The 27,997-nt window shown below is 39.3% G+C and overlaps 1 protein-coding gene and 2 pseudogenes across 1 annotated transcript; 1 reads left to right on the forward strand and 2 right to left on the reverse strand.

The window, feature by feature from the left end:
• Nucleotides 1-307: 307 nt before the first annotated feature.
• Nucleotides 308-1,035, reverse strand: LOC146888790 (uncharacterized; annotated as a pseudogene).
• Nucleotides 1,034-23,281, reverse strand: LOC114189239 (uncharacterized; annotated as a pseudogene).
• Nucleotides 23,282-26,788: 3,507 nt separating this feature from the next.
• On the forward strand, nt 26,789-27,220 carry LOC146888791 (uncharacterized). The gene has a single exon (XM_085666271.1). The coding sequence runs from the start codon at nt 26,789-26,791 to the stop codon at nt 27,218-27,220; it is 432 nt and encodes a 143-aa protein (XP_085522397.1).
• The last annotated feature ends 777 nt before the right edge of the window (nt 27,221-27,997 follow it).

Here is a 27,997-nt window from a genome sequence, read left to right on the forward strand (position 1 = left end):
GACGAGGGCAGCGCTGAATTTGGGTTTTAAGAAACCCTAAAATTCTTAATTTGGGGTTTTTGTTTTTTTTAATTCCCCAAAATCAAAAATGGGATTAAGGGTTCTCTAAATAATTTGAATCCTTAAAAAATTTCCAAAGACAGATATGAATCAAGTATGGGTGGCTCCAGTGGCGGATCTTGACCAACATTGTTGGGGGAACCCAAATAATACATCCAAAATTTATACATTTCATTATTGTCACTAACACAATAAAAATGAATACATAACTTAGTATAACGATAACTAAAAAAGAAATCACAAATATCTAAAAGATTGCCCTTCGTTCCTTCAGATCCCTGAACTCATCAATAATTGAATCAGAACTAAAATTTTAGTTATTTCTTTTTCAATGTAAATAATCATATTGTCGAGAAGAAATTCATCTTCCATTTTATTTTGCAATCTCGTTTTAATAATCTTCATTGCAGAAAATGATCTTTCTGTTGTAGCTGTAGAGACACGAATAGTTAAAATAAGATGAATTAAACCATCAATCATGTAGAATGTCCTTGACTTTCCTGTTCTTGCCAAAGATTGACATAATTCAAGCATGATTGATAAATTTTTCAAATCTGGATGGTTAGGAGCATCAATAATAAAATGTTGAAGTTGAAATTTTAAACTAATCTTCTCTTGCTCACTAAAATCTAAAGGATAATATTTGTTCACAAGAGTGCATATATCCTCAATGTTAAAAGCTTTATAAGCATCCTTAAGAACTAAAGCATTGCTTAGAGTTAAAAGTTCCATTGTTTGCTCACTAAACCTGTCATTTAATTCTTGCAACTGCTTGTCCCCTGTAACAAGAAATATATTCACCCTAAAATGATGTTCAATAGTGACATGATCTTTTTGATGTCGAGAATGGCCATGACGTGCAACATAAGTAGAATTAAAATCAGGAATATCAATGTCATGTTGTTCACAAAAGAATACCATACCTTTCAATAGATTTTGCCAACCATCCTCCCTTAACTTTTGAATCAATGTCATCAACAATTATGCAAAATTTAGAATCTCCAATTTCTTCTCGAATGTGACTTCTTACTTTTCTAGAGAAAATGTGCAAGATTTCTTTCTGAATACGATGAGAAGTATACTTAGCATTATACGAAGCATTTTCTAACACAACTTGTGCCACTTTATCATTATATGATGCTAGAAGTTTAATCATTTCAAGAAAGTTACCTCTATTACTTGACTCCGGTGTTTCCTCGTGGCCTCTAAATGCACAAGCTTGAAATGCTAGCCAACAAATTGTGTCAATAGAGGTTTTGAGCTGTAAACGATTCTTGCAGACTTGTTTTGAACTTTGAATATTTATAATGTTATTAATGTGCATAGATTGATTCAACAAGTCTTTGTTGGTATCGCGCAGCGGAATGTTTAGGCGTATGGACAAAAACCAAGAGGGGGGTGAATTGGTTTTAAGTAATAAAATTAATACTTTAAAATTTTTCCAAAATTTATCAATTAAATCAGTGATTAATTTCTTTAAACACAATAATAGATGAAATAAAGAGATAGAGAATAAGATTGAACACAAGTATTTATACTGGTTCGGATCAAAAGACCCTACGTCTAGTTGTTAATCTCTCAAAAACGAGATTAACTAAATCACTAACAAGTAACAGATTTACAATCAGATATTAAGAGTGTAAGGAAAGAAAACACCTCTCTTGAATCACACAAGAGATGAACACCTTTCTCTGAATCACACAGAGAACCTTGACCTTAGCTTTCCTAGCAACAACAGCATCACTCAATCTCCTAGAACAACTCTCAAGAAAAGTTATCGCTCTACCCACACTAAATTTTTCAAAGCTTCTATTGATAACACTCAGAGAACTCTCTTGCAATCACAGCACTAACACTCTAGCTTCTCAAAAAGGTAAGTGAGAAGTAAATCTGAGGTTCCTTAAATAGGGGTTCCAGAAATTAGGTCAAAAAGCTGAACAGTCGCCCCCAACTGACCAGGATAATTGATTATCACTAGTGATAATTGATTATTCTAATGTGATTTATGAAAAACAAATTTTTGAACAGATAATCGATTATCAGAGGTGATAATCGATTATTCCAGTACTTTCTTGAAAAAATTGGTTCAGCTCAGGATAATCGATTATTCTAAGTGATAATCGATTATCACTTTGATTTTTCGAGAAATACCAAAATTTTCTTGTACAATACTGATTCTAACTAATCTAATTACATTTTACAAGATAACTTTAAACACAACAGCACATGGTCTTCATATTGACTTCCAGATGGCCTTTAGGCTTCTTTTATCATCATCAAAATTTTGCTTCAGCATTTAGACTTGTATTGCTTTTGCCAACAATCTCCCCCTTTTTGATGATGATCAAAACACTATGTTTAAAGTATCTGCAATCAAAATATCTTACAAGTAGATTTGTTAGTAGCACTGTTTGGTTTAAACTTTTAAACTTTTTCTCCCCCTGTTTTGATCATATGAAAAAAAAAGTTTCAATAGAGAAGCTCCCCCTCAATTAGACAATGGTAAAGAATAACAAGAAAAATATACTTTTATTGAAAAAATAATAAAACTGGAAAACATATTACAATTGCAAAAAATAAAAAATAACTATGATGTAGACTTTTAAAAGTCTTGACTCATGTCATCACCTTCCTCATATTTATCAAATTTATGTTCTAAGTTAGAGATCCTAGTGTTGGAAAAAAGAAGGAAGTCTAGTGATTTTCGAAAACCTACTGGAATAATCGATTATCCTTAGTGATAATCGATTATCGTTGGCAGTTGGAACATAACGATTCAATTTTTAACCTAATTTTCGAAAACTCTATTTAAAGAACTGCAGTTCAACTTCAAATGCACCTTTTTAGGATTCAGAGTTCTTTGGCTGTGCTTGCAAAGTATTGCTCTGTGAGATTCTTAAAGAAAGCTTTGAAAAACCTAGTGTGAGTGAGTGATAACTTTTTCTAAGTGAGTTCTTAGAAGATTGAGTGATGTGCTGTTGCTAGGAAAGCTGGTCATCCTCTGTGAGATTCAGGGGGAGTTTTGTTCATCTCTTGTGGTTGTTCAAGAGAGGTGTTTTCTAATCTTTATTGTTATATAATCTGTTGTAATTTGATTATTATAGTGATTGAGTTAATCTCTTTGTTTAAGAGATTAACAACTGGACGTAGGGTCTTTTGATCCGAACCAGTATAAATATCAGTGTGCATCTTCTTCCGTTAAACTCCTTATTTATTTGCACTTGCATTTAAAGTAACTATTATTTTAAGTTAATTAATTAAATTTTGAGAAAATTTTTAAAAATTGTCAAGATTTTTAAAAATCCAATTCACCCCCCTCTTGATTTTTGACCATTGTTTAGTCATTCCGCTACGCGATACCAACACCTAGAATCTAATCCTCTAATTAAGCCAGTGACTTCTTCATGTCTGTGAGTGGAGAGAAGAAAGAATTCTTCAAGTCTCGGGTTGAGGTTTAAAATGTGATCCTCTAAAGAAGAGGATGAGCCACCAACACCACTGGATGATCCAATATGTGTGTCAACAGGAGGAATAGGAGCAGTGGGAGGATTCTCTTCTTCTTCATTGTCCGAGGAAGGCATATCATCCTTGTGAATGTAGGTATTCCCAAAAGGAATAAATTTCATCTGCTTCAAGGAGTTTTCTGCAATTTTGTTTGCCTCAGTGGTTTTGTGAGATTGTTCATCAAAGACATTTACCCCTTTGTACTCACAAATACGAGAGATGAGTAAGGAATACGGGAGTGGATATTGAGGCAATCTCTTGGCTTTGAGCATGGTGTCAAGAATGATGCTTGGCCAATAGATAGGGATGCGGTTGAGCATGGCATAGATGATCATAAGATCTGCTTCACTGCACTGTGCGTGATTTGTTCCACGTGGACACAGAATCCAAACAATAAGATAGTGAAGTAGACGCTCATCTACTTTGAGAGGCCCTGCTAGCAATTGGCAGCTTATTTCTTGATCCGGGCGTCGCATAAAGGATCTGTAAGCAAATATTTTGTTGAACCCTTCAATGCCAGCAGTGAGGATTGGAGATGTGCCATCATGAATGGGAAATTATGCAACATTTTCCCAAATATCATCATCCAGAATGATGTCAACACCTTTCACCTTTGTAAACCCCACTCCATCTCTGAATTTATAATTGAAGTAGAAGGCTCGTACCAAATCAGGGTAGTAGGTGCCTCGCATCTCTGTGAAGAATTTTACCCCTTGTTCAGCAAGAAAATTAGGAATTGTGAAATGGCGATTTACAAACCATTGAGACTGGATGAATTTCAGAGTGATGAGGGGCTTGTCTTTCCACAATGTGATGAATTCAGATCTTCTGTCTTCATCGGAAATCCTTCATCCTTCAATGGAGGCAGTCCTGGGTGGAGTTGAGGGTTGAGAGGCACAAGATGCAGTCCTTCTGCGGGTAGGAATCTTCCTACGAGAGGGTTCAACCATGGTTGAGGTAAAGGAGAGGGAAGCTTTTGAGAGTTTTTGAGAAAATGAGAAAATGAGAGGTTCTTGAGTGTTGATGGAGAGAAAAGAGTGTTCTGGTGACAAAATGGCTAATATTTATAGAGAAGAGTCTCCAACGACCATATACACGCGATTTGATGCAAATCTAGCCGTTGCAACGTCTAGTTTTTGAATTTATTTGGTCCAACGACGTGTAATAATCGATTATCCTAAGGTGATAATCAATTGTTGGTTCATGAACTGGGCAAAATATGAATTCTGACGAGCTAATAATCGATTATCCTAAGTGATAATCGATTATTCTAGTGAGTTTTTGATTTTTGGCTCAGAATGAAGGATAATCGATTATTGCCACAAATAATCGATTATTACAGAACGTTTTTTGAATTTTAAGGCTGAGAATTTAAGGATAATTGATTATTGCCCCAAATAATCGATTATTCCAGAATGTTTTGGGAATTTTTAAGAGTGGTTGATAATCGATTATTGATACTTATAATCGATTATTGACGTTATTTTTCGGATTTTTAAGGAATTTAAGTTTTTGGCAATTTTAAGAGATCTCTAATATGCCTAAGTCTCTTCTTAGTTCATAAAATCTATCTTTAGCTAAAGGTTTGGTAAAGATATCTACTAATTGATGCTTTGTATCTACGTATTCTATCTCACAATTCCCTTTATTAATGTGATCTCTTAGGAAATGATGCCTTATTTCAATGTGCTTTGTCCTAGAGTGCATTATGGGATTTTTCTATCTATTTTACCACCACCATAATCAGCATCTGAATATCCTATCAAATTAGGAGATGCTCTTAAAGGATACCAAAGTCCAAAACATGCAATTCCTTTTAAGTATTTTAAAATTCTTTTTACTTCAGTAAGATGTGATTCTTTTGGATTGGCTTGAAAACGATCACACACACATACAGATTGCATAATATCAGGCCTACTTGTAGTAAGATACAACAAAGAACCTATCATGCCTCTAAACATAGTTTGATTTACCTCTATTCCTGATTCTTCTTTGTCTAAGTAGCAGGAGGTTCCCATAGGAGTACTTGCTTCCTTAGCAGTATCCATTCCAAATTTCTTAAGTACTTCTTTACAATACTTAGATTGAGAAATGAAAGTTCCATTTTCTATTTGCTTAATTTGAAGACACAAAAAGAATGTCAATTCTCCCATCATTGACATTTCAAACTCTCCCTGCATTATGCTTGCAAAGCCTTTACATAGTGAACTATCAGTAGACCCAAATATTATGTCATCTACATAAATCTGAACTAGCAAAATATGCTCATTTACTCTTTTAATAAATAAGGTTAAATCAATTTTACCTCTTTCAAAATCATTTTCTAACAAAAATGTACTTAATCGTTCATACCAAGATCTAGGTGCTTGTTTTAATCCATACAATGTCTTTTTTAATTTATAAATGTGATTAGGAAACTTATAGTCTTCAAATCCAGGTGGTTGTTCAACATACACATTTTCTTTTATAAATCCATTTAGGAAAGCACTTTTGACATCCATCTGATATAGTTTAAATTTCATGAGAGAAGCATAGGCAAGAAGTAAATGTATAGCTTCTAACCTGGCAACTGGAGCATATGTCTCATCATAGTCTATACCTTCTTCTTGTCTGTATCCCTTTGCTACAAGTCTGGCTTTGTTTTTAGCGATGTTTCCATCCTCATCCAGCTTGTTTCTGAACACCCATTTTGTTCCTATGACTTGGTGTGAATCATCCCTAGGAATGAGTTCCCAAACTTCATTCCTTTCAAATTGATTCAGCTCTTCTTGCATTGCTATACACCATTGATCATCTTGAAGAGCTTCTTCTACACTTTTGGGTTCTATCTGTGAAACAAAGGCAACAATCATACATAAGTTTGACATATTTCTAGTAACTACTCCCTTTGATATATCTCCAATGACATTTTCTAGACACAATCCTCTAAGTGATTTCCAGCTTTTGGCAAGATCTTCAGGTTCAGTCAGTGGATTTTCATTTAGATACATCTCATCAAGGGCTTCTTTGAAATATTCTTCATCACCTGCATTTGTTTTATTTGACTCAAGAGGGTTCTCCTCAAGGTCCACAATTTCATGAAAAATAACATGCACAGATTCTTCCACATTCAAGGTTCTTCTATTGAAAATTCTATAGGTTTTACTAGTTAATGAATATCCTAAGAAAATAGCTTCATCAGCCTTAGAATCAAATTTATCCAAATTTTCTTTTCCGTTATTTAGAACAAAGCATTTGCATCCAAATATTTTTAAGTGTGCTACATTAGGCTTTCTTCCTTTAAACAACTCATAGGGGGTAATTTTTAAAATTGGTCTAATGAGCATTCTATTTAATACATAACATGCTGTGCTCACAGCATCAACCCAAAAATATTTAGGCACATCATATTCGTTCAACATTGTACGAGCTAATTCTTCTAACGATCTATTTTTCCTTTCTACAACTCCATTTTGTTGAGGAGTTCTAGGTGCAGAAAAATTATGCATAATTCCGTTTTCTTCACAAAAATTTTCAAACAATTCATTTTGAAATTCTCCACCATGATCACTCCTTAAAACTTTAATTTTCAAATCTTTTTCATTTTGAACTACTTTTGCAAATTTCTTAAAAGCTTTAAATGCCTCACTTTTTAGTGTGAGAAAGAAGGTCCATGTATATCTTGAGTAATCATCAACAATAACAAGAGCATAATAATTTCCTCCAAAGCTTTTTGTCCTTGAAGGACCAAACAAATCCATATGCAAAAGTTCTAAAGGTTTTGATGTAGAAATCACATTTTTTGAATGAAATGAAGATTTTACTTGTTTTCCTTTTTGACATGCATCACATAGTTTATCTTTTTCAAACTTTATTTTTGGCAATCCAATTACTAATTCTTTAGAAATTAGTTTGTTTAATTGTTGCATGTTAATATGAGCAGCTCGTTTATGCCATAACCAAGGGTTTTCTTCTTTAACAACCAAACAAGTTATATCACTAGATGATGCATTATCAAGATTAATCAAGTAAATGTTATTGTGTCTCATACCTTTTAAGGTTACCTCTTTGGAGTCCTTTTGATGAATAGTGCAATAGTCACTCTCAAATATTACTTTGAGTCCTTTATCACATAATTGGCTTATACTGAGAAGATTGTGCTTTAGTCCTTCCACATACAGTACATCCTTGATCTCCAAAGTATTTCCTCCACCTACATCACCTGTTCCAAGTATTTTTCCTTTGTTGTTATCCCCATAAGTGACAAATCCTTGTTCCTTTCTTTTAAAGTTTTTAAACTTCTTTTTGTCTCCAATCATGTGTCTTGAACAACCACTGTCAAGATACCACATTGACCTTCTGGATTTAGAAGTCATCTGCAAAATAAGGAAACAATTCATTTAGGTCCCCAACAACTTGTTTGGGTCCTTGGGGTTAGAATAAAAATATCTACTTATGAACAAGAACCCAATGATACTTCTTATTAGGAACACCAAAATGTTTGATATTGCATTTGTTTGAAGTATGACCCTTTTTCATGCAATAAAAACATGTAGCAGTACATGCATATGTATTCATAGAATGATATGTTCCTTTTTCTACCCAAATTCTACGAATTCTATTAGTTTTATTTTTAAATTATGATTATGAGCATGCTTGGTCTTATTTGGGTTTTTCTTGAGATTAAACTTTTCACAGTTTTTATTTTCAAAGGCATCTTCAAGATGTTTTTACAAAATACATATATCAAACATATAGCTTTTATATGAAGCACATTCAACAATTTCTTTTTCTTTATTTTCTAATATCGAAATTTTATTTTTCAAAAATTCTTCTTCAAGAGAGATTTTTCAAATTTACTTTGCAAATCTTTAAAATCAGATTTTAACTTTTTATGAGCATTATCCAATTTACTAGATTTAATGAGTAATTATTGAAAGGCATCATACAAATCTTCATAGTCATTTTCATGGCAAGTAGAATTTACCTCACTGTCAGAATCATCATGATTAGCCATCAAACATAGATTTGCTTCTTCATTTTCAGAATCGCTAGAATTTGATGAGCTTGAGGCATTGTCTTCCCATGCTATGTATGCCTTCTTTTTAAAGAATTTTCTGCCCTTCTTTTCTTCACTTTTCTTTGAATTTGGGCAATCAGCTTTGACGTGTCCAGATTCTCCACATCCGTAGCATTTGAAATTTGAGGATGATCCTTGATTATCCTTCTTGTTGCTCTTGAATTGATTTTTACCTTTGGCCTTCATGAATTTTGTAAACTTCTTAATCATAAGGCTAAGATTTTCATCGTCATCCGAATCTTCTTCTTCCTTTTGCTTTTTACCTTTAACCACTTCAGTTTTAAAGGCTATGTTCTTCTTTCTTCCAATATCTTCTTCATCATTTAATCTGCCCAGTTCAAGCTCATGTTCTCTCAGCTTTCCAAACAGAGCTGTCATCGTCATTGTCGCAAGATTTTGTGACTCCGTGATAGCTGTCACCTTCGGCTGCCAAGTCCTGTTCAAGGATTTAAGAACTTTTATATTTAATTCATCAGTGTCAAAAGTTTTACCTAGACCTGTGAGATGATTGACGATATGTGTGAATCGTTTCTGTACATCGTAGATAGTTTCTCCTTGTTGCATCTGAAACATTTCGTATTCTTGGATCAAGGAGTTCTTGCGTGCTCTTTTCACATCGTTTGTTCCTTCATGGGTTACACACAATATGTCCCACATTTCTTGTGCACTGGTGCAGAATGAGATCCTGTAAAACTCATCTAGGGTTAAGGCAGATGAAATTATATTTCTAGCTTTTACATCATACTTGGCTCTTCTATTTTCGTCTGCTGTCCATTGCGAGAATGGCTTTGGTTCCTGTACCACACCTAGCCAAACTAGACCAAACAAGTAAACAATATGCATATCAAGGCAGCCAAGTATCCAACCTAGTCCGGCTTAGCCTAACCTACACCAACGTAAGCCATCAAGACAAATAGCCGGCCTAGACCGACCACTCCAGCATATCCGCTAAGTTTAGAACCTAGGCCGACCACTCTAACGAACTCAACATAATGGAGACGTCCACTTCTAATAAACCTTAAGGGCCTGGGTTTGGGCCCTGGCCCACTCGCAAGCCCCACCTAGAGCCCAAGTCAAGGCCCAACCCATGAAATTGTCAAACGTCATTAATACTCTATAAATACGCGTGGACCCCATCATTTAAAGGTACGCATTCATTAATCACTGATTTGACTTTAGGAGAACTTTGACTTACTTGAGCTTTAGAGACTCTTCTACAGGTAACCCCTCCTGGGTCCAAGCTAACATGTATCAACCGAGAAGAGGCCAACTGAGGAGATAGCGGACTACATGGTAAGGTGACGCTTGTGCCTGACCTATCTTATTTGTTCTCTGCAGGAACAATTGGCGCCCACCGTGGGGCACAAGACGAACACCTTTAGTACCCATTTTTTCTCTGAAGATGGTTTCTACCCGCAGCAGAGCAAGAGCGAACAAGCAAGCAGAAGCTGGTCCCTCTGTACCTCCCAGCATCACCCCTGACTTGGCCGCCATCCTAGGCGGCCAAGCAAAGATGCAACATGAACTCGCAGACCTGAAGAAGCGCAGTGCTGAAGAAATGGAGGCGTTGAGACAAGAGAACTCTCGCCTCAGGCGAAGGATCGAGGTGGATCCCAACCTGAAGGGAAAAGCCAAAGAAACCTCTGAAGCTGTGAAGTCTCCGGCTTTCCAGCCTATAGAGGAAGAAAGTGAATACAATCCCACCCCCCACACCTTCACCACCACCCAACAGACACCCGTTACCTCTACCTATCCCCATCACTTTCCATCCGGTCAACCGGGGCTCACTGCACCCCCAACTCCCTTCCCCACCCTCCCTACCACCCACATCCCCTACAACATACCCACCGCCCTCCATACCACACATATCCCACCCTACAACCCATAATATCTTCCCACAACCCACATTTCTCCTCACAACATCACCTCCACCTTTCCTGCTATGATCAACCACCCACCCCCACCTCACATGGCCCCCCCTCACCAGCCCAGACGCCACCACCCATTCACGGATTTCATCGCCAACACCTCTCTCCCGGCCAAGTGGGAACCATTCAACCTAGATCGCTATACCGGCGAAACCGACCGTGACGAACACCTGAAAGTCTGCATCACCCATGTCGCCCTGTACACATCCCAAGACGCAGTCTTTTGCAAAGCTTTCCCCACCACCCTCAAAGGCCCTGCCCTAGAATGGTTCACCACTCTCCCGCCCTACTCAATTGATAGTTTCGACATTCTCTCCCACATGTTTTCCACCCATTTCGCTGGAAGCCGCCCACATTAAACCACCACCACATCCCTACTAGGTGTCAGACAGGAACCTAATGAACCACTCAGAGCGTTCATCGATCGTTTTAGTAAAGCCGCCCTTCGTACACCGCACCTCAACCAGGAGATGATTCTCCAATGTATGACTCTTACCCTACAACCCGGCCCCTTCGCCAACAACGTCTACCTCCACCCACCTGCCTCCATGCACGAACTCAAACTACGTGCAGCCGATTACGTCCGCATGGAGGAAATGCAAACCCTCGACACCAAATTCTGCAATGACTACACCGCCAACACCTCCAACCCCACCTCCAACCCCACCCCACAACCTCACCCACGCCCTGATACCCGCCCACGTGAACCCCGCCAACCTCGCTTCACCAGATACGCCCCCCTCACAGTAGCTCGCTCCCGCATTCTAGACGAAGCCCTCCAAGCTGATCTCCTCCCCCCACCACGCAAGACAACCACACCTCCCAACACCGACATGACCAAATATTGCCGGTACCATCGCAACCATGGTCACACTACGGAAGAATGCAAAGCACTCCAGGATAAAATAGAAGAACTGGTCCGTGTTGGCCACTTTCGCCGCTTCATCCGTAGGGATGACCATTCCTCTTCATCTCGATCCCGCCACCCCCCGCGACCTGACCACAGACGCCAACCAAACGACGCCCATCACAATAGCCACCCCACCCAACCCAACAATCAACAGCTAGAGCCCGCCCGTACCGACATCACCCCTACCGACCCCCCCTTACGAGGCACCATTAACACCATCTCTGGTGGCTTCGCAAGTGGAGGCTCCACCTCGTTTGCCAGAAAGAGACACCTCCGCCATATACAATCCATCAACCATATCACCCATTCCCACCACAGACGCCGTATGCCCCCCATCGTATTCACAAATGACGACTTCCACGGCCTCGACCACCAACAGGATGACCCCATGGTCATCACCATTGAAATCGAAAATTATGTTGTTAAGAAAGTCCTTGTGGATTAAGGCAGCTCAGTTGACATCCTCTACTGGGCCACCTACCAAAACTTACAACTTCCTGACACCGCCATGATCCCATATGATGAGCCCATATACGGCTTTTCCGACGAACAAGTATCCACACGGGGCTACATAGACCTCCACACCGTCTTTCGGGAAGGAACCCAAACCAAAACCATCCCAATCCGCTTCCTTATAGTCGATGCGCCAACATATTACAACATACTCCTGGGTCGTCCTTCCCTCAATACACTTGGCGTAGTCGTCTCTACCCTTCACTTGGCCATGAAGTTCCCTGCCCCATCCGGCGACATCCTGACCATACACTGTGACCAGCGCTTGGCACGCGAGTGCTACATGGCAAGCTTACGACCACAACTCCCAATCCAACAAACCAACCATATCGAACGACCCCCTAGTTCCCGCATAGCCCTATCCGGCGAGGACCTTGACCCTAGAATAGGCCGGGATGTCCGCCTCGAACCAGTCGAGGACACCACTCCTCTGGAGCTCCCCAATGGCCACTCCATTAACTTAGGCACCGGTTTAAACTCTGATGAGCGTGCCACAATCACACCCATCCTCATCAACAACACAGATCTTTTCGCCTGGTCGGCCGCCGACCTCCCTGGAGTAGACCCCAGGTGGCATCCCACAAGCTGTCCATATATAAAGAAGCCCGCTACGAATCCCATAAAAAGCGCAAGCTTGGAGAAGAACGCCGACAAGCGACCAAGGTGGAGGCCGACAAGTTACTGAGCGCAGGATTTATAGAAGAAGCTCAATACACCACTTGGCTTTCTAACGTTGTCTTGGTAAAGAAAGCCAATGGCAAATGGCGGATGTGCGTAGACTACACAGACTTGAATAAGGCTTGCCCTCGCGATGCCTACCCCTTACCCAACATCGATCAACTCGTAGACGGCGTGGCATGAAACAAGGAGCTTAGCTTTTTAGATGCATATTCAGGTTATAACCAAATCCCCATGGCCATAGCAGATATGCACAAGACCGCCTTCATCACAGACGATGCCAACTACTTCTATAGGGTCATGCCCTTTGGCCTCAAAAACGCCGGGGCAACTTACCAGCGACTAATGGACAAAGTCTTCAGCCATCTAACAGGGCATTGTGTCGAAGTCTACGTCGATGACATGGTTGTCAAGTCCCCAAGCCATCATCAACATGCTGAAGACCTGGCGGCAGTGTTCTCCGCGCTACGCCAATATAACCTCCGCCTAAATCCCGACAAATGCGTATTTGGCGTCGACCGGGGTAAATTCCTTGGTTTCATGTTAACTCAACGCGGCATAGAGGCTAACCCTGAAAAATGCAAGGCTATCATCGAAATGCGCAGCCCCACTACCGTCAAAGAAGTCCAACACCTCATCGGCCGCCTCACAGCCATCTCTCGCTTCCTACCCAAACTAGCTGAACAAACTCAACCCATAATCCAGCTCCTAAAGAAATCCGTCTGGTTCACGTGGACGGATGATTGTGAACAGATCTTCCAAAAACTGAAAACAACCCTAACCTCACCCCCTATCCTCCATAAACCAGACACCAGCCAACCCCTGCTAGTATATATCACGGCCACCGACTATACCGTCAGCGTAGCGCTCGTTCAAGAAGTAGAAGGCACACAACATCCTGTGTATTTTGTGAGCAGAACACTTCAAGATCCTGAAACCAGGTATCAGATGGTAGAAAAACTAGCCCTATCCTTGGTCCACGCAGCATGCCGCCTCCGCCCATATTTCCAAAACCACACCATAACCGTCAAGACCGACTACCCAATCCAAAAAATATTACAAAAGCCGGATCTAGCCGGACGCATGTCATCATCGGCCGTGGAACTGTCAGAATTCAACATCCGCTATGAACCCAACGGCCCTATCAAAGCCCAGTGTCTCTTAGACTTCGTCAACGACCTACAACAAACAACCGTTGAGGACCAGCGGACGCTTCATGTAGATGGCTCCTCAAACCCAAGGGGTGCCGGCGTTGACATCGTCTTAGAAGGCCCCAACGACATCCTCATCGAGAAATCCCTTCACTTTGCTTTCAAAACGTCAAATAACCAAGCCGAGTATGAAGCCATCCTCGCCGACCTTTTCCTAGCCCGTGAAGTTGGCGTCAAGAAGTTAACATGCAAAACCGACTCCAAACTCACTGTAGGTCATCTAAACGATGAATTCCAAATCAAAGACCCCATCCTCCTACAGTATTACCATCTGGTCCGTGCGATTATTCAATCCGCTTTCAAACAAGTCCGTGTCGAACACATCCCGAGAACCGACAACGTCAAGGCCGACATCCTTTCCAAATTGGCCAGCACCAAACTCAGAAACCGTAATCGATCCCTACTACAACAAACACTCTCCACACCTTCCATCATACACACTTGCCAAACATTAACCCACACCCCAGCAAGCAACGTCACCCCCTCCCAAACCCAAAACTGGACCACCCCCTACATTCAATACCTCAAAACCGTCAACCCCCCTCGACGCAGACAAAACTTGGCTGGGTAAAGCCGCCAGGTACACTATGGTAGGTGATGACCTCTACAAACGCGGATACGGCCAACCCCTACTTAAATGTGTCACGGTAGAGCAAGCCCAATATATCATCAAAGAATTAAACGAAGAAATTTGTAGTTATCATTCAGGCACACGCACCATGGCTACAAGAGTTCTCAGAGCCGGATACTTCTGGCCCACTATAGAAGCAGACTGCCAGGATCATGTCAGGAAGTGCAAGCCATGCCAGAAGCACGGTAACCTTATTCATCAGAAACAGGAACAACTACACCACATACTGTCCCCATGGCCATTCGCTAAGTGGGGAATGGACATCCTCGGCCTCTTCTCACCCGGCAAGGGGCAAGTAAAATTCCTAATCGTAGCCATTGATTATTTTACCAAATGGATCGAGGCCAAGCCGCTAACCACCATCACGGCCCAGCAAGTCCAGCAGTTCGTGTGGAAGGACATTATATGCAGATATGGTGTACCACATACCATTATAACAAACAATGGCCGACAATTTATTGACAAGGAGTTAGCCAAATTCTACACCGGCCTAGGCATCAAACACATCACAAGCTCTGTAGAACATCCACAAACCAATGGGCAAGCAAAGGCAGCAAACAAAGTTATTCTCGTAGAGCTGCGCAAGAGGTTGGATACCGCCAAAGGCCGATGGCCTGAAGAGTTAATAGAAGTACTATGGGCTTACAGATGCACCCCTCAATCACCCCAACAGCCCCATCATACTTATCCTTCAAGTCCTCATAGTCTTCCTCCAACTCTCCTATACGCTTATTCAATTTATCCTCAGAATCCAAGCAACGCACCTTCCATGTTGCCAGCCTTTTCCTCTCCGCTTCCCAGCCTTCTTTCTCCTTTTCTAAGGCCGCCTTCTCCTCCTCCAGCCTATCCACCTTACCCTGCAACTCCCTAACCTCATTTACTTCCCTTCTGTAAAGAGACCCTACACGCCGGCTCAGGACTAAGGCCTTGCTCCCAAACTCTACCATGGTTCTCACAATATGATCCACGTCCATATTATCGATAGAGTTAACAATGGTATCTGGGAGGTCGATCGAGATATCCTTCCTAACGGATATCTCCGGCAACTCGATCAACCTGGCTTCAGGCCCCTTCTCCCCACTAGCCGACCCCGCCCCGCTAGCCGTTCCAAGAAGAGCTGCCCTTATCTTCTTCACATCTTTGCCCTTCTCGGGTCGAGGCGGAAGCTCAGCCTTCCTTTTCGTCCCGCCATGTACGTGCACCTCCACCACCGATTCCTGCAGGTTGGGAACATCAGATTTCCCAGCCGCCTTGGCCTTAGCGGCCATTTCTTTCCTCAATGATTGAAAGAGCGCCAGATTCTTCTTGCCAGATTACGCCATATGCCCTGCAATAACATATCACAACTCGGATCAAAACAACTTAGCATTATTAACACAACTTAAGTAATAAACAGATACCTTCAATATCTATTATCGGATGCACCGAATTATAAACCCTAACTAGGCTCTTAGTGGGCAACTTATCCACAAACTTCAACAACATCCCCACCACCTCCTTATCACCAGCCGACAACTCCTCCACTCCCATGTCTTTATATCGAGAATGATTGTTTGTCCAGCTAAAGGGAAACTTGGTACTCCCATTCGCATTCAAAAAATGAGATTTACCCCATTCCTTGACGAAGACTTTGAAGTACCCGTCCTTGAAATGCTTGAAAGACTGGGAGAAGGCATCCAGTCTGCTGATGCTAGGGCGACTTATCAAGGATAGCCAAGTAACCAGCTGCCGAGGTCTAGTATCGTGGAAATACAAAAAAGCGTAAGGAGTAGGCTCCAAGTATAAAGACTGGCACAGGATGCGAAAAGCCTGCAAATAAGCCCAACTGTTCGGATGCAGCTGTATGGGTGCCACATTCAACGCCCGCAACACGCCCATGGTAAAATCGTCTAGCGACAATCGTACATGAAGTTGAGAGAAGTGGCACATGTACATGTAGAAGAACTTTTCGGTAGCCCCTTCCTGCCCGTGGCATACCCGGTCGATAGCGCTGACCCTCTCCAAAGAAACAATACCCCTACTGACACCCTTGGAGATAACAGGTGTGCAATTCAACTAGGAGTTCAGTAAGCGGGACCACCTGAACAGAGACGACTGATCACGAACATCACCAGCCACCCACCCGTAGCCGCCTTTCACCGGCCAGTTGCTCTCCTCTAACTCTTTGGGGGGATCCTCCCGAACCTCCCTCACAACCTCCATTGGCATCCCACTAGTACCAGCCATAGAACTCGTACCCTCGTCACCAAGCAACCTATCTTTACTCCTCTCCGACTCAGTACTTTTGCTACTACTAAACGTAGACATGCTATCACTACTAGACATACCTGGTTTTGTTTTTTACGAGAAGATGTCGGTCGAAAGTGGGAACTAGTCAGACAGTATTACGTGCACAAGATCTCTGGATTCAGAATTCTCGCAAATGAAACAAGTAACCTCCTATCTGTTTTCAAATCCATATTTATGGTCCACAATCTCAAACGATGAAAATCGTCCCGCCAAAATGATACCCCAGACCAATCGACACCATCATTACGAAGGATATGACACTTCAAAACGACGGCGCCAAAACTTTTTCGATTTGACCAATTGACACCCCTTCACCTACCTTCTGACAATTACAAATTCTTAGCCTTAACATTGTTCACCACACTTAAAGGCTGGGGGACTGGTGTATCACACCTAGCCGGTTCCGCTAGCACATTAACACATATCACCCTTGGCCGACAACTCATATCGGACAAGGCTGGGGGACTAGTGTACCACACCTAGCCAAACTAGACCAAACAAGTAAACAATATGCATATCAAGGCAGCCAAGTTTCCAGCCTAGTCCGGCTTAGCCTAACCTACACCAACGTAAGCCATCAAGACAAATAGCCGGCCTAGACCGACCACTCCAGCATATCCGCTAAGTTTAGAACCTAGGCCGATCACTCTAACGAACTCAACATAATAGAGACGTCCACTTCCAATAAACCTTAAGGGCCTGGGTTTGGGCCCTGGCCCACTCGCAAGCCCCACCTAGAGCCCAAGTCAAGGCCCAGCCCATGAAATGGTCAAACGTCATTAATGCTCTATAAATACGCGTGGACCCCATCATTTAAAGGTACGCATTCATTAATCACTGATTTGACTTTAGGAGAACTTTGACTTACTTGAGCTTTAGAGACTCTTCTGCAGGTAACCCCTCCTGGGTCCAAGCTAACATGTATCAACCGAGAAGAGGCCAACTGAGGAGATAACGGACTATATGGTAAGGTGACGCTTGTGCCTGACCTATCTTATTTGTTCTCTGCAGGAACAGTTCCTGCACATCATTTACAATATTAACAGGAACAAACGGACCATTTAAAATAACATCCCAAATACCTCTATCAACAGATTCCAGAAAAATTTGCATCCTAACTTTCCAGAAAGGATAATTTTCACCAGTAAATAAAGGAGGTATGTTGATAGACGCACCCTCAGCAAATGTTTGATTTTGTCCAACCATTTTCGAAAATTTTGAAGAACTATCAAAGCAAGCTCTGATACCAATTGTTGGTATCGTGCAGCGGAATGTTTAGGCGTATGGACAAAAACCAAGAGGGGGTGAATTGATTTTAAGTAATAAAATTAATGCTTTAAAATTTTTCCAAAATTTATCAATTAAATCAGTGATTAATTTCTTTAAACACAATAATAGATGAAATAAAGAGATAGAGAAGAAGATTGAACACAAGTATTTATACTGGTTCGGATCAAAAGACCCTACGTCCAGTTGTTAATCTCTCAAAAAGGAGATTAACTAAATCACTAACAAGTAACAGATTTACAATCAGATATTAAGAGTGTAAGGAAAGAAAACACCTCCCTTGAATCACACAAGAGATGAACACCTTTCTCTGAATCACACAGAGAACCTTGACCTTAGCTTTCCTAGCAACATCAGCAACACTCAATCTCCTAGAACACCTCTCAGGAAAAGTTGTCGCTCTACCCACACTAGGTTTTTTAAAGCTTCTATTGATAACACTCAGAGAGCTCTCTTGCAATCACAACACTAGCACTCTAGCTTCTCAAAAGGGTAAGTGAGAAGTAACTCTGAGGTTCCTTAAATAGGGGTTCCAGAAATTAGGTCAAAAAGCTGAACAGTTGCGCCTAACTGACCAGGATAATCGATTATCAATAGTGATAATCGATTATTCCAGTGTGGTTTATGAAAAACAAAATTTTGAACATATAATTGATTATCAGAGGTGATAATCGATTATTCCAGTGCTTTCTTGTACAATACTGATTCTAACTAATCTAATTACATTTTACAAGATAGCTTTAAACACAACAGCACATGGTCTTCATATTGACTTCCAGATGGCCTTCAGGCTTCTTTTATCATCGTCAAAATCTTGCTTCAGTATTTAGACTTGTATTGCTTTTGCCAACAGTCTTCACAAGCTTTCATTGCATTGTTATGCGGTGAGCAAGGACTATCTCCAATGTAGTTGAGAAATGCACATCTTTTTCCTGCATTAACCTTTCACCATGATCTAAAACCTTGTTTAGTAAACACATATGATCCAAAACGACCATCTGGCTTTGAACTAAATAGATAACATGCAAAACAATAAGCTCCATCATTAGCCGGGGAATACTCTAGCCAATAAGGAAACATTTTAAACCAACTAGATTGAAATCTCCTTGGATGTTTTTCCTTAGAATAAGGATAGTTTTCAAGTTGCATTTGATATGGACCCCATTTTAAATAAGCTCTTCGAATCTCATCTCTTTGACTCATTGGATATTTCCATATTTGAAGATGTTTTCCTGGATCACGTTCCAAAGAATTAATATGAAACTCCTCACATATAATTTTTTGAACCTTAACTAATTGAACAATTGGAACATTAGTATCATGCTTCAGATATCTGGAAGAGTTGAATTTGTCCTGTTTTCATCTTCACGGGTAGCTTCCCTTTTATCACTTTTAAAAAATGAATCTATTCTTTTATTCTTCATCAATATACCTATTTAAAAAAAATAATACTAAAAAATGATTTATCATAATCTAATAAAAAATTGAGAGACATGAATACCAAAAGAAAATTCGATGATAATCAAATCACACTTAAAATTCAATTATAAAAAACACACGGTACAATCATTTTTTTCTTCTATGTTGATAAAATAAACAATTAATATAAAAGAGGCTCATTACATAAATTATTAAACTAATATTTCACTATCAAGTGAGACAAAAGAGAATTACCTTCTTTATTTCTTCGAGGATGGAAGAGAATAGTTGAGAGATGAAAACAAAAATAATTGATCTTTTTCTCTTTAGAAACAAAAGAAAATAGGTAAGAATGGAAGATGAGAACAATTTGTAAGAAATTCAAGGATAAACATATAAAAGATGCTCATTAAATAAATTATTGAATTAATATTTCACTATCAAGTGAGATGAAAGAATTACTTTCTTCTTTTCATCCTCAAGAATGGAAGAGAATAAATGAGAAATAAGAGAAAAAATAATAGATCTTTTTCTTTTCAAAAACAAAAGAAAACAGATGAGAATGAAATATGAGAACAATTTATGAAAAACACAATCTATAATGAAAATAAATAATAAAAAATATCTTGATAAATCTTTTTAATCTTGTACCGCACCTGGTCGACCTAAGCCGAGTAGTAGTAAGCACCATGAACACATTAAGACACCTGGATTAAAACCACTAAGAAGCGACAGTGACTTAACAAATCGAAAAAAAACTATAGCGGCCTAAGCCGTCAAGAGGTACTCGGTTCAGGCCGACAACTCTATACAGAACAATCAAGGACTTAGTGGAAAACAAGTCATCAATCTCCAGCAAGGGCCCAACCCATGACGTGTCCAGACATAATTAGTGATCTATAAATATGCATGGACCCCACGAATTAAAGATACGCATTCATTACTTCATTAATCACCTGATTTGACTTTTTAAGAGCCTTCGCTGACTTAAGCTTCAGACATGTGTCAACCGGGAAGAGGCTAGCTGAGGAGATAGCAGACTATGTGGGTAGGGTGACACTTGTGCCTAATGTATCTTATTTGTTCTCTGCAGGAACAAATCTTTATTCTTTATGATATTTGATTTTATATTTTATTATTTATTAGTATTAATTATTAATTTTATAAAAGAAATAAAATATTTGATTTAATATTTATAACAAAATAAAATCAAAATACCTAATATCTATAATAATAAAAAAATCAAAATATCTATTGTAAAAAAAATTTCAAAATTTTTGGGGGGCCAAGGTCCCCGCACGCATAATAATCCGCCGCTGGGTGGATCTGATACCAATTGAAAGATACTAATAGTTATAATCCTAATTCTTGATTTTAACAATCAATCACAAATATTATCACACCCATAAACATGTTGTAAATTGAATGTGAAAGTGTACCTAAATGGAACAAGTGTCAAAGATTGGTTCAAGATAGAGGAACTAGATTGATTCAAGATTTCCAAAAAAAAAACTAATTCCAATCTTCATTAAAAATATAAGGACCAAAAATATATTTAACCAATTTTTATAAAAAAACCACGCAATTTCTCATATTTAAAAATATCCCATGTGAAGAGTGGCGTTATCAGGAAAAAATAAAGCACAAAGGTTATTTAAAACTTAAATTTAAGAATGGTTTCAACGGGATAAATGTCAAAGTAAAATGGATAATATATTTAGTTATCTTTCATATAATAAATAAAATCGCAGATCAAACATAGTAAAAATAGCTTATGTTTCCACTAGTATTTACAAGCTTTGTTTATTCCCTTCACATTCATTCTTAAATGCATGCTTTATCATAACTCATTAAAAAAATTAAAACAACGTCTTCCTCCTATTTTTTATACTTTACTAATATTTTTAACTTTGAGAAAATATAATATTCTTTTATATACCAAACTAATTTTTTTCATAAAATTTTCTACATAAAAAGATAAAAAAATAAAATTAATGCAAACAAATCATTCCCAATAAAGTTTTCTACATTTATTGCTGTGACATTGCTATCAAGTGTTTTTACTAAACTTTGTTGACAATAGAAACTATCCAAAATTTCTTCCTTATTACAAACGTTCTTACGTTTAACAAGTAACTACCACAAATTTCATTGTTACAATAGCCACAATTTACAACATGTTTTAAAAAAATCGGTAATAATTAAAATGTATCGATGATACTAACTTAAAAGAATACAACTCAGACATATATAGAATAAACCATACGTAAAAGGACATGTGTATGTACATTAAAATCTCAAAGTATTAATCAACTTTAACAATGAATACATAACCATTCATGATTAAAACCAACAAAGAAACAAAAACGATGCTAATTATTCATACACAACATTTAAGTTAAATGATGTAAATTAAAATTTGCTTGTGAGTGAGCTAGACAGTGACCTAAATGACTTGATTTGGACAACATGAAGTTATACTATGAAATGTGATGAATCCAAATCAATTAGGTAATCATATAACCACAATGGTAATTGTTCATACACACAACATTTAATTTGAAGTAATTACTGGCTATATTGATTCAAGATCACATGTACAAATAACATATCACTTTAAAGTTTAAAAACTTGTCTTACCAACGTTCATAATTTAGACTCAATTTTATTCAAAATGGCTTTTAGTAACACAATGTATGTATAAATAAGCTCTTAATGGACTTAATTAAGGTTCTAATTTTGGAAGTGTTTATTTATAAGTTATAATTTACATTTTACTTCATGAAAATTAGTTCTATAAAAAATTGTAGAACTAGAAATGTTAGGTGAATATAAATATCAAATGCTAAGAAAAAGATAATAAATTGTTGACATGATAAAATGTATAAAAGTAAAAATAGAGAACTAAAAATTATACGTTTGAATCCAAAATTAACATCATTGAAACTAGAAATTGAATATAAAAAATTTGTACAAATAAGTAAAAATAAACACAAATTCAATAGGAATATCACATTTGTAGATTAGAAGCATCTTGTTTCGGGTGTAGGGACCAAGCACCTACTTCCAACACTCAAATTATCCTCGAGTCCTTTGTCCTTTGTCCTCCTTAGTGAGCTTATATAGTTCTTTCTCTTGCTTAGCGTCTTCTCTCCTCCCATTCGGCTGGTCGGGCGATCGGGGTACCTGTCTAAAAGGCTTTGATGCATAAGTCAGTTTTAAGACCGATCGGTAGGTAGCAGTAAATGCTGTAATAAAATGCGAGTTGAAGGTGCTTACCAACTTACCTTGGGCTTCTATTTATAGTTTTCGGTTTGGGCCTGTGATTAGGGTTTCTTAATCATGGCCCAATTGCGTTTTAAACCTGATTATTGATCCAGGTTTTGGTGTGGTCGCTCGACCGATGGGTCGTGCGTCCTGTCGGTTGTCTTCATAAATGAGGGTCCACCTAACCGATGATCCTTGGTCTACCTGACCGATGGTCCTTGGTCCGCCTGATCGATGGTCCGACGGTAGGCCATACTGTACACAAGGCCCCCAAGCCTTGAGCAATGTTAGAGATGAAGCGAAAAGGGTTTATCAAAAAGCCCGAACGGGGCACAATGAAATGATAGGATTCTTTGTTGATGACGATCAACTTACGTGCTTGCCTCACTTTAGTTATTTATTTGTTAATCAACTTGCGTAGGGGCATTCGTTTTGACAGCACGTGTCACTTATACCCTATCGGGCTTTCGTTTGACCGCTTGGTTCGGTGCTATTCAAATGGGGATTTCGAGAAAGCTCACCCATTGATCGAACAAGCTAGGTTCGGGTCCCGTAGGGAGCCTCGGTCGGTTGGCCATAATTGAAAAACTATTTTTAGCTAAGTTATTGTAAAGCCATGTAGGGGCGTTCCTTTTGACAGCGCGTGTCACTTATACCCTATCGGGGTTTCGTTTGACCGCTTCGATCGATGCTGTTCGAATGGGGCTTTCGAGAAAGCTCACCCCTTGATCGAACAAGCTTGGTTCGGGTCCCATAGGGAGCCTCAGTCGGCCTATCGGCCCATCGGCATTGAAAAGCTATTTAGCTAAGTTATTGTAAAGCCCTGTAGGGGCGTTTGTTTTGAAAGCGTGTGTCACTTATACCCTGTCAGGTTTCATTTGACCGTTTGGGACCGTGCTGTTCGAACGGGACTTTCGGGGAAGCTCGCCCTTTGATCGAACAGGCTTGGTTCGGGTCCCCTAGGGAGCCTCGGTCGGCCTATCGGCCCATCGACCTATCCGCATTGGAAAGCTATTATTAGCTAAGTTATTGTAAAGCATTGTAGCGGCGTTCCTTTTGACAATGTGTGTCACTTATACCCTATTAGAGTTTCATTTGACCGCTTGGGTCGGTGCTGTTCGAACGGGGCTTTCGAGGAAGCTCGCCCTTTGATCGAACAGGCTTGGTTCGGGTCCCGTACGGAGCCTCGGTCGGCCTATCGGCCTACCTTCCATCCTCTTCTACAAAGCGCTGATCATCGCCCTGGTGTCAACTTGATCGTCAGCCATCCTCCTTCGTCAACGTTACTGGTCCTGTTTCTTATGGTCACCATAAGGGTATAAGGTCTATAGATGACTGCTTGGCCTATCAGCCGATCGACCTATCTTCCATCCTCTATTGCAAAGCGCTGATCATCGCCCTAGTGCCAACTTGATCTTCGGCCATCCTCCTCCGTCAGCGTTACTGGTCCTATTTCTTGTGGTAACCATAAGGGTATAAGGCCTATAGAAGACTGCTCGGCCTATCGGTCGATCGGCCTATCGGCCTATCACTACTCGGCCCCACGGTGGGCGCCAAAATGTTTCGGGTATAGGGACCAAGCACCTACTTCCAATCCTTAAATTACCCTCGAGTCCTTTGTCCGACGTCCTCCTTAGTGAGCTTATATAGTTCTTTCTCTTGATTAGCGTATTCTCTCCTCCCGTTCGGCTGGTCGGGCGATCGGGGTACCTGTCTAAAAGGCTCCGATGCTTAAGTCAGTTTTAAGACCGATCAGTAGGTAGCAATAAATGTTGTAATAAAATGCTTATTGAAGGTGCTTTCCAACTTACATTGGACTTCTATTTATAGTTTTTGGTTTGGGCCTATGATTAGGGTTTCTTAATCATGGACAATTGCGTTTTAAACCTGATTATTGATCCAGGTTTTGGTGTGGCCGTCCGACCGATAGGTCGTGCGTCCTGTCGGTTGTCTTCATAAATGAGGGTCCACCTGACCGATGGTCCTTGGTGTTAGAAAATGATTACTCAAATAATACTAATAATAATTAAAATATGAAATAACATAATAATAATAATAATTATAGCAATATTAAAATGAATATTAATCAGATATCAACTATTATAATAACAATAATAAATAAAAGATAAAAGGTAAGGAGTAGAAATATCTTGGGTTGAGGCACGTAGAGCGCTATCCTTAGAGAGAAAACACCCCTATTGCACAGTGCTAAACAAATACACAATACACAATCATATGTGTTTCTTATCATATGCGTTTCTCTCCCAAAATACAACAACCCGTCAGATCGATCGAGTGCAGCGAAGGATCTTCGAACCTTATGAACACCACTGTCTTAAAGATAATATAGAGAAGAAAAGAAGAACATTTCAGAGAAAAACTTTAGAGTTTGTTGTCTTTATTATTGTGTCTTTCCCCATGCACCTGTATGGTATTTATAGGTAGAAAAGGCAGACAAAGAAGTAAAGTGTAATAAGAATATAGTCGTTAGCCATTAAAATCATTAACCCATAAATTAAAGGTATATAAAAACATGAGTAACAGTAGAATTTCTATTTTAATTATTTTATTTTTTAAATTATATTAAAATATTTCTAACAATCCTCCACATAATTTAAAAAAATAAAATAAAAAATATATTATCTTTTTAAGCAAAATATTGTAGTTCAGTGTAAGGAACCTTCCGGGTCTGACCCTTACACCTAGTGCTTATAAACTTCCACCCGAGAAAATGCAGAGACTTGATTGTCTTGAACTACATCCCCTGTGACCAGGTTTTAGTAAATAACACATACAATATCGGTGTTCATTATAGGTTCTAATTAGTGGGTGCACGTTACGACCTTGTGCATGTATCTTGTTTCATGAGTGTCACTTAGAGACTTGTCCATGTCTCACAATGGTGGCCCCACCATCACACTGACTAGGTAAACCCTGTTGGAAGGGGGATCTACTTCACCCATGAATGAAGAATAATTTTGATGATGTCTACTGGTCTAGGATAAAACATAGCTTGGTCCAGTTAGGATATGCATTAGGCAACTAGCTTCTCTTTATCAAATGTATCTCAGGCCTGCTGTGTAACCTTGCATATGATTAGTTTTTTACTAATGGATTAGCTGTGAGTATGGCACAAAGGAAGTGAAAATATACTCACAATAATCGATTAGGAAAATTGCTAATCAATTAGTGACAATAGAAAACTCTATATAAAAGCTGTTTTTAGAATCTGTTTTGGTCCTGGAGAAATTGGAGAGATCGTGCAGTTTTCCATCTGAAACAGAGCCACCTGAGAGTCACAAAGTTTCTGAATATTCTGGAAGATCACTCAAGTGCAGATCCAAGAAGAATTGATAGTTAATTCTACCATGATGGGTCTTGCTTGAATCAAGGAGCATCTTGTCAAATCTGCACCACATAGGTGTATTCGTTTCTTGTTTTTTATTTACTGTATTTCTGATTACTGTTGCTTCAGGGTGTGAAGTGTAGGCCTAGGTGCAATTGTGTGGATGCATTGCTCCTAGGGGAGTTATTGATTGGTGAATCAAGTTCTTGGGTTTTGAGGGTTTAGAATTATATAGGTGTGCTTGTAATTCTTGGATCCTATCTGTTTAGTGGAATCCTCCTAAGTGTGTTACTTAGGAGAAGACTGGATGTAGATTCGCCTTGAATCGAACCAGTATAAATTGTGTGTCTTGCTTCTTTCTTCTCTCTCATAATCTTTCTTGATTGAATTAAACAGTTCATTAACCCAAAACTGTGAAATTGATTAATTGAGCTTTAAAACCTAAAGATTCATTCAAGATTCATCTTAGATAAGATAAAAGCCTATTAATCAATTCAGATCCCTTTGTGGTTAAGATAATTAGACAGATCTGTTTTGAACAATTGGCACCAGAGTTGGTTAATCGCGCGCTAATCGATTAGAAAGATCCTGTTATGTCTAATACATCTCAAACCTTTGCTGAAGGGGCATCCATTAACAGGCCCCCTCTGTTTGCTGGGGAAAATTATCCTTTCTGGAAAATTCGAATGAAAATCTTTCTTGAATCAGTAGACAAAGGGGTGTGGGATGCAGTGGTTAATGGACCTTTTAAACCAATTAAAATAGTAAATGGAGAGACTTTTCCCAAAGAATTCTCACAATGGACCTCTGATGAGAATAAAAGGGCACATTATGATGTTAGAGCCGAGAATATTATATCTTCTGCACTAACATTGGATGAATTTTATAGGGTCTCTGTGTGTGAATCAGCCAAAGAGATGTGGGATGTTTTGGAAGTCACCCATGAGGGCACGAATGAGGTTAAAAGAGCTAGGAAAAAGTCTCTTATTCAAGAGTATGAAATGTTCAGAATGAAGACTGGGGAAAGCATATGTGATGTACAGAAGAGATTTACACATATAGTAAATCACCTCCTAGCTCTTGGCAAGACCTCTGACAAGGAAGAGCTCAACATCTAGATCTTGAAGAGTCTAAACAGGACATGGCAACCTAAAGTCACTGCTATTTCAGAATCCAAAGACCTCACTAGCATGAACATAGACACACTCTTTGGGAAGCTAAAAGAACATGAACTAGAACTTGGGAGACTCAAGGCAGAAGAGGATGGAGAAAAAAGGCACACAATAGCCTTGAAGAGTGCAGTAAAATCTGCAGCAAAACAGAAGAAAGCAGACTATGCAGATGACTCCAATGATGAAAACTCTGATAGTGAAGCCTTGAGCTTAATGGTGAAAAAGTTCTCAAAATTTCTGAAGTATAAGAACAAAGCTAACAACAGTTATGCAGGAAATAAGAGGCAGTCCAGATCTAGAACTTAAACCTGCTATGAGTGTGGCAAGACAGGACACATCAAAGTTGATTGTCTAGTGCTGAAGATGAAGCAGAAACTGGATGAGAAGAATGAGGCAGAGAAGCACCTGAAGAAGAAGAAAGCCTACATTGCCTAGGAAGAAAATGACTCCAGCACATCTAGTGAATCTGATGACAGCACTGAAGAGGAAAATAATCTGTGTCTGATGGCTAAAGCTGAAACATCCATTAAAGCATAATCATCCAAAAATAGTGTAAGTAGTTTCACATCTGAACATGAGGAAAATGACTACTATGAACTGCATAAGGAAGCTACAAAACTACAAAAATCAAATAGCAAACGTAAAGGGGAGATTAAGTGGCTGGAAGGTAGAATAAAACAGTTAGAAGAGGAAAATGAGAATCTAACAACTTGCTTGGAAAAA

Source organism: Vigna unguiculata, chromosome 1, assembly GCF_037176805.1.
Source record: "Vigna unguiculata cultivar grain cowpea cultivar isolate G323 ecotype 2 chromosome 1, ASM3717680v1, whole genome shotgun sequence".
Taxonomy (NCBI): domain Eukaryota; kingdom Viridiplantae; phylum Streptophyta; class Magnoliopsida; order Fabales; family Fabaceae; genus Vigna; species Vigna unguiculata.

Excerpts from the sequence above, each read along its gene's own strand:
- LOC146888791 (XM_085666271.1), top strand. The coding sequence starts at position 26,789 with ATGAAAATCTTTCTTGAATCAGTAGACAAAGGGGTGTGGGATGCAGTG.